We start from the raw sequence: 8694 nt of genomic DNA, 5'->3' as shown, positions 1-8694 counted from the left end.
TGTTCGCCAGAAGTGCCCAATGTATATCAGAAGTGCTCTGGATTATCTGAGTCCACACTGCCATATAATTAAGTTCAATGTGGATTTTATACAGCTGTGTGGAAGGGGCCTGAGGTATATTGTATCAGATGGGCCAATGCATACTGGAACATTCTTGCTGATATGCACTTTTGCAACCTATTAACAGTGTTTCATTGCATGTTTGCAATGCAGCTAACCATTTATAAAGCTAAATAACATAGATTGTAATGCAGCATCTCCACCACAAGTTATCACAAAAGACAAACATACTCCATGTAAGGCTTGTTGGCTGGTCCTTGATTCTTGAAATAGGACATTTTACTCTCTTTTTCTCTCTTTTTTTAAACAAAATCCATCCTTTTTATTTTATAATAGAGATTATAAATAAATTGAAAGTGTGCATGCAGTCAACTGCATATTATACAAGCAATATCTATGTTAATAACTGTTTTCTTTGGCAGGCCAGAATCCAGCTGGACATGCAGTATTTACATATCAAAATCCATTTTTGTGTGTTCAAGTCATACCGAATGCAAGTGAAAATATATATGTTTTTATATATATCTATATAATTTATTCTATATATACACATACACATAGACACATATATAGGCATGTCTATAGGTATGCGAGATATGCGTGTCTGTGTGTCTGTGTATGTCTCTGTGTGCATGCCCATTTCACAGTATACCTTGAGTATACAAAGAGAAACAGGTGTATATTAAAAGTGGATCTCCTCTTTCTCCGACTCTGGTGACTCTGGCCTCGAGACACTAAAAATGTCCTGGCAAGGTATTTGGGGTGGTAGCTGAGGAGATAAATGGGATTTTGGAGAAGGAGTCTGCGTTGGGGTTTTTTCAGACAGTATTTTTAAAATCTCAGCCACCTGCTTCTCCAAGACAGCCATCCTGCTGCTTAGCAGCTGAATATCTTCCTTGAGTTCATGTTTGACCTCCTGGAGGGTAGTTTGTAAGGCCTGTTCAGGAATGGGGTAAAAGGGGTGTTTTGCATCCGCTTGAATAGGGCTGTGTTCCAAAGGGCTGCGGTTCTCACCAGCTTTGTCCAAACGAAGGTCACTTTTAGTAATTCCACTGTCACACGAGTCCGTTTTCCTTAGCGGGTTTTTAATTCCTCCATTCTCTGAGTCAGTACTCTTGGGGTCATCAGACAACAACCCCATGGACTCTGCCTTGGTGACATTATTCCACTCTTCCTTCTTCTCTTCCTGGCTCACCATAGTGTTCTTCAGCCGAAGCCATCCTTTCCCATTCCCGTTTTTCACCCTCACTGGGCTGGTCACTTTGAGGCCTTTTGGCTCCTCGCTGGTGTTGGGCTTCAGCTCCAGGGCCTCCTGGTTGTTCTGTTTTAGGACCTCATTGGTTTTCACGTAGGACAGGGATGTCTGGATGGGTGTGATCTGAGACACAGTGACCACGCTCGTGCCGGTGATGGCGGCACCGTTCTGCATATTCCGGGTCTCGACCTGGAGGGTGTTTCTCTCCGGGTCAATGATGGCTGTGCCTTGGTTCCGCATCTCCTTCTGCTGCTTGAATTTCTGGAAGAGTTTCCTTACGGGATGGTCCACTGGGATGCTCAAGGTCACTTCATTCTTCTGCCTCAGGCGTTCTTCCTCTTCCTTTTTGACATCACTGATTTTTCGGAAGATGATCTGCAAGAAAGAAAAATACATACACTAAGATAAAAATGAATGTGTCTAGTGCAATGATGGGCAACCTTTTGCGCTTGGTGTGTCAAAATTCACCAAAACACCTAGCATGACTTGGGTGGTGTGTCACTTCGAGAGAGAAAAAACATAATTTCACAATATGTATAGTTTAAATAACAAAAATATATAATTGTAATATATAACTGTATTTAATAAATCAAAAACTATTTACTACCATTATTTCCATGTACAACAATCTATGGTACCTCTTGCAATTTCCACGCTGATTTCTCTCTATTGTAGTTTCAATGTAGTCATGAATAATGAATAATATAACAATAATATAATAGTAATAATAATAATATAATAATATACTACAATAATAGAATAATAATAGAATGATATATATCTATATCTATCTATCTATCTATCTATCTATCTATCTATCTATCTATATCTATATCTCTATACATACATACACACACACACATGTAATGTGCATAATTCCCATGGAGTAAACAAAAAAACCACTGGACCAAATCACACCAAATTTGGTCACAAAAGACATTAGTCATCCAATCAATCTGCATGTGGCAGCATGTCAGCAAAAATGGCTAGGTGTGTCAGTGCTGACACGCGTGTCATAGGTTGGCCATCACTGGTCTAGTGGATATGAAGAAGGAAATGATGTCTTGTGTGAGAACAACTCATATAAGTAAAATGAGAAAGAGAGAACATGGAGGAAATCAACAGCACCTTTGAGACAGGGAATGCATCTACCTTGTAGAATTAATGCAGCTTGAAACTATTTTAACTGCCATGGCTCAATCCTACCATGTTTCCCCAAAAATAAGACAGTGTCTTATATTCATTTTTCCTCCCAAAGATGTGCTAGGCCTTATTTTCTGGGGATGTCTTATTTTTCTATGAAGAAGAATTCACATTTATTGTTGAACAAAAAATGAACATTTATTATATACTGTACAGTAGTTGTCATCACAAACCAACATAACCAGACAAACTGTGAATCCTATCAAGAATTTCTTGTAACTACCATTATCTCCATGTACAACTGGTATGTACATTTACCAATCCCGCCTGCTCTGGTGTTCTGTTTGGCTGGCGCTGGGCATGCCTCCAAACAAAAACATTGCTAGGTCTTACTTTCGGGGGAGGCCTTATATTCAGCAAAACTTCTACTACCCTGTTTCCCCAAAATAAGACATCCCCAGAAAATAAGACCTAGTAGAGGTTTTGCTGAAATGCTAAATATAAGGCCTCCCCCGAAAGTAAGACCTAGCAAAGTTTTTGTTTGGAAGCATGCCCGCTGAACAGAACACCAGAGCATGCAGGATCGGTAAATGTACGTACCATAGAGTGTTGTACATGGAAATAATGGTAGGAACAAGAAATTCTTGATAGGATTCACAGTTTGTCTGGTTATGCTGGTTTGTGATGACAACTACTGTACAGTATATAATAAATGTTCATTTTTTTGTTCAACAATAAATGTGAATTCTTCTTCATGGAAAAATAAGACATCCCCTAAAATAAGACCTAGTGCATCTTTGGGAGCAAAAATTAATATAAGACACTGTCTTATTTTTGGGGAAACACAGTAGGTCTTATTTTTCAGAGATGTCTTATTTTCGGGGAAACAGGGTATGGAATCTGGAGAGATGTAGTTTGGTGAAAAACCAGCACTCTTTGGAAGAGTAGGCTAAATTTTGTTAAAAAGCAGCTCCTACGATCCCATAGCATTAAGCCATGATAGTTACCGTGGCATCAAAGAGCATCGTTTAACTGTTTGTGAATCCTTTATCACTTTTAAACTTATTTATTATGCAATGCTTTTGACACGAAATAAAATAAAAAATAAAAATCAAAGAGCATTAATTCTACAGTGGAGATCCGCCCTGACTTAGTTTAGCATGTGCTAAATGGATTTTAATCCACTTATCCACAAAAGCTGTGGCTAAAATAAACCATTTAGTTGAAAAGATGCTGCAGTGCATCCTTCCTTCAGTTACATCCCACCATTTTTTCACTGTATGTCAAAAAAGACTAACACACTCTTTGAAAGCAAATACTATGATGAGAATAACACAAGCTGACTGAGCTAAACTTCTGAAAGTGGAACAACATTCTAAATTCAGGCTGAGATCCTACAATGACAAGACCCAGATTGGTTAAAATCCTGCATAGATTCCTGTAAATGGAATTGGAATTTGTCAGTTTTGTAATGCTCATATTCTGTACTTGAGTGTGTTTTTTTTTGTTGTTGTTGTTGTTTTGGTATATGGACAATAGAATTATTTACACAGCTGAGCTGGCAAGTGTGTTTTTGACTATGCTCCAGTACACATCTTTGCAATTCACTAACAGAGTTTTAAAGCACTTGTGCCATGGAGCTATTTATATGCAAAGTTACATTAAATAAAGGTTGGTACAGGTTTCCGTGAACAATTTTAAATTCAGAGTTGTGCATAGTTTCTGTGCATTGCTGCACAGTGAAATGCACAATGAAACATGCAGATCACATCTGCACACCAGTACCCGAACTCTGGAATTCACAATGACACCAAAAGTGCAAGTCTGGTTCTGCAAACATACACCAAATGTGGACATTCAGCATGAGACACAAATGTCTGATCACTCCATAGAGAAACCTAAGTAATAGTATGCATAAGACACCAGCTTGACCTGATAGTAAATAACCAACAAATAAGAAACCAACTAAATTTCAGCCCCAGTGTACACTTCTTAGCAACTCTGCCTTTATACATTCATCCCTTTATATATACTGTATCCATGGATTCAATTTTCCACAGACCGAAATATACATTTAAAAATGCCCAAAGCAAACTGAGATTTAACCATTTTATAGAAAAGATACTACTTTATTACACATTTGTGTATACTGGGACTTGTTTTTTTAACTTTTGTATTGTACCCGTGTGGAGTGTTATCCATCTTGAATCCCCACAGGAAGAAAGGCAGGGTATAAATAAAGATAATAATAATAATCGTAATAATCATAATCATAATCATCATCGAATCATAGAATAATAGATTTGGAAGAGACCTCATGGGCCATCCAGTCCAACCCCTTGCCAAGAAGCAGGAAAGTTGCATTCAAAGCACCCCTGACAGATGGCCATCCGGCCTCTGCTTAAAAGCCTCCAAAGAAGGAGTCTCAACCACACTCTGGGGAAGAGAGTTCCACTGGTAAACAGAAACCACAGTGAGAAAGTTCTTCCTAATGTTCAAGTGGAATCTCCTTTTTGGAGTTTGAAATCGTTCCGCTTCCTCGTCTCCAGGGCAGCAGGAAACAAGCTTGCTATGACTTCTCCTAACATATTTATACATGGTCATCATGTCTCCTCTCAGCCTTCTCTTCTGCAGGCTAAACATGCCCAGTTCTTTAAGCCGCTCCTCATAGGGCTTGTTCTCCAGACCCTTGATCATTTTAGTTGACCTCCTCTGGACACATTCCAGCTTGTCAACATCTCCCTTCAACTGCGGTGCCCAGAACTGGACATAGTATTCCAGGTGTATTGTTGTAATAGGTAAAGGTAAAGGTTTGCCCTAACATTAAGTCTAGTCGTGTCCGACTCTGGGGGTTGGTGCTCATCTCCATTTCTAAGCTGAAGAGCCGGTGTTGTCCGTAGACACCGCCAAGGTCATGTGGCTGGCATGACTGAATGGAGCACCGTTACCTTCCCACCAGAGCGGTACCCATTGATCTACTCACATTTACATGTTTTCAAACTGCTAGGTTGGCAGAAGCTGGGGCTAACAGCGGGTGTTCATTCCGCTCCCCGGATTTGAACTTGCAACCTTTCCGTCTGCAAGTTCAGCAGCTCAGCGCTTTAACACACTGCACCACCGGAGGCCCATTGTTGTAACAACAACAATAATAATAGTATCCACGGGGGGAAACCAAATAATAGCTGTTACCAAAGGCTCACAATATACTACTTGTTATATTATACTGTTTCCAATAGGAAGAATGTATTGACTGCAGGAGTTATTCAACAGTGGAATAAACTTTCAAAAGTAGTTGGATGGGCATCTCCAGAGGTGCTTGAACTGTGTCTTTCTGCATGACAACAGGGTGTGGCTCTTGTGGTCTGATTCTAAGGGGACAATGTGGGTGAGACCAACCTGGAGCTGAGACCCACAGAGCAAATAATGTATTGATCCATTTCCTCTAGACAAAATCCAATGGAGAAAGCAGAACGGATATGATGACCTACTTCTGTATAGAATAGCAAACAGCTATGTAACATAAGAGTATCAAGTTAAGAGAAGTGTGTTGACATCTGTTGATGTGTATTGTGATTACCACTTCTTTTCTTGAGCATGGCACACAACCCCTTGAGAGCAGTTCAAAAAGTTAATGAACTGGAAGAAATATATGTGAGGGATATGCATGAAAAATGGAGCAATTACAATCTCTGTTCATTTATTTGAAAATGTGCTATTTAGGCTGATGAAGTTTATAGGAAAAAGTGTAAAGAACCATAATTTTTTATTCATCTTCCGTCCTGACTATAGTTTATTGATTTAATTTGTTTTTCCAGCTCTTTTTTTTTTTGCATTCTCCTTTTATTTGCATTTTAAAAAAGCACCCCCGCATACACTTATTTCTTTGCATTTTGATTAAATAGAGGTACTTGGATAGATGTTCAAAGTGACTCAGACAGCTCACGATGATTTACAAAGTTCAAAGATAACCTAATAATATCAATAGTAATAGGTGTCAGTCTTTGCTTATTTTGTTATTGCTTGCTTTCAAGGATGAAGCATTTCAAAGGTTTTGTCTCTTACTGAATATGCATGTTAGTGTATTGATGTATCTTTTCATAATATTACTTATTTTGGGGTTCTTATGTGAAAAAAAGATATTTGTCCCCAAAATCTTGCATCTGTACAATATTTTGCACAAATTTCAGTACAAAACATTTAGTGCAGTGTGTTTTACTGCTATCTTTTCACACTAAATGTGCTCGCTGGTATTACTTATGTGGTGTGCATGTACATTTGTGGAATTAATGTGATTTGACACCAACCTATCTGCCAGGGCTCAATGCTATGGAATCATGGGATTTGTATTTTTACAAAGTCTTCAGCCTTCTCTGCAAAGTGTTTGGAGCCTCACCAAACTATAAATCCCAGAATTCCATACCATTGAGTGTGGCAATTAAACTGCATCAATTCTGCAGTTTAGATGCATCCCTAATTACATATTTATAGCTAAGTATCATCTCTGGTCAGACCCATCAAACCGACCTTAACAGTCAGCAGCCACATCAGGCAATGGAGGTCTTAGTATGATTTTTTTTATCATGTTAGAAGCAAATTGAGAACATACTGCAAGTCGCTTCTGGTGTAAGAGAATTGGCCGTCTACAAAGACATTGTCCATGGGATGCCCAGATGTGTTATCATCCTGCTGGGGGGCATCTCTCATGTCTCCACATGGGAAACTAGAGCTGACAGATGGAAGCTTACCCCATCTTGTGGATTCGAACCACCAACCTTCAGGTCAGCAGTTCAGCCGGCACAAGGGTTTAACCCATTGCGTCACCGCGGCTCCACCTTAGTATGATGATAATGAATAAGGATCTCATCATGGTGCTACTTTTGAAGGAACACCGTGCATCTAGCGTTCTGGCAGCATCCCAGAGGAAAGAACAAGGTGAGCGGGGGGGGGGGGGATGTCAGGAGGCAATGCTACCCCCCATGGAATGGGTTAGGGGGCAATGTGGGGCACAAAGCAATGGTTTTCCCCACTGCCTGCTGGATTCACCATGTTGTCTGGTGAATCCCCCCACTATTGCCTGCTCTTTGGATATATAATGAGGTCCCAAGTCATATTAACAAATTCAGATCTGTTACGGATGCATACTTTAAGGCTACAAATCTGTAAGAGCAGAACAAAATGCCAACCACTGTCTTTTTTCTTAGCATAGAAATATCGCTGTGCAAAAACAAAGTGGGGGAAGTTGCAAAAATCTTTGTGAAAGGTTTTTTTCCACTTGATGACAGTTAACAACAACATCATATCTTTATATGTGTGTTTATTTATATATGCTTGATCCACAAAGGCTCCTACATGGTTTGATGGTCGGGACCAAACTTGATACACATACCCATCATGATCCAAATTAAAATACTGGTGAGGTTTGGAGGGGAGACCTGATAGAGTCCATCTACACCTGGAAAGCTACGTCATTGCCAGTTCCAACTCAATCAGGTCTGGGGCTGATGGGTTTCCAGCAGACAAGACCTGGGTCTGATGGGAGTTCCACCTGGCCAGATCTGGAGCAAATGGGATTTGCAGCCAGCCAGATTTGGGCTGATGGGAGTTCCATCTTGGGTGAAAGAAAATTCCAACCCATCACCTATAATTTTTTTAATAAAAGGTATACATTTTATAAAAGGGGCTGGGCTGTGGCGCAGGCTGGCTAGTAGCCAGCTGTAATAAATCACTCTGACCAAGAGGTCATGAGTTCGAGGCCAGCCCGTGTCAGATTGAGCACCCGACCATTAAAATAAAAAATAGCCCTGCTCGTTGTTGACCTAAGTAACCCGAAAGATAGTTGTATCTATCAAGTAGGAAATTTAGGTACCACTTATGTGGGGAGGCTAATTTAACTAATTTACGACACCATGAAAATCATCCAGTTTGGAATGAGTTTGGAATGAGGAAGTCGGCATCACAGTGGATGATGAAGCAGCTGCTCCTCCTGTGGCCAGAATCAAGCATATCCTCAGGAAACTAGAAGCTGCAGAAGGTTAAATTGCCTCTGTGTCTGTCTCTATGTTCATATGGCATTGCGATCTGCCCTGAGTCCCCTTCGCAGTGAGAAAGGCGGAATATAAATACTGTAAATAAATAAATATGAAGAGCCCCTGATGGCGCAGTGGGTTAAACCGTTGAGCTGCTGAACTTGTGGTTTGAATCTGGGGAGCGGGGTGAGCTCTCGCTGTTAGCCCCAG

General features: G+C 40.1%; 1 protein-coding gene across 1 annotated transcript in view; it reads right to left on the bottom strand.

Moving 5' to 3' along the window:
• Positions 1-357: 357 nt before the first annotated feature.
• kcnh5 (potassium voltage-gated channel subfamily H member 5) overlaps positions 358-8694 on the bottom strand; it is a 296860-nt gene continuing 288523 nt past the window's right edge. The window contains exon 11 of the mRNA XM_062968582.1: positions 358-1690. Within this exon, the coding sequence (XP_062824652.1) occupies positions 743-1690 (948 nt within the window). The 3' untranslated portion in view covers positions 358-742. The remainder of the gene's footprint in view (positions 1691-8694) is intronic.

Source organism: Anolis carolinensis, chromosome 1 (genome assembly GCF_035594765.1).
Source record: "Anolis carolinensis isolate JA03-04 chromosome 1, rAnoCar3.1.pri, whole genome shotgun sequence".
NCBI classification, from domain to species: Eukaryota; Metazoa; Chordata; class Lepidosauria; order Squamata; family Dactyloidae; genus Anolis; species Anolis carolinensis.
Note: the sequence above shows the minus strand (reverse complement) of the source record. Positions and strands in the feature narration are given on the sequence as shown.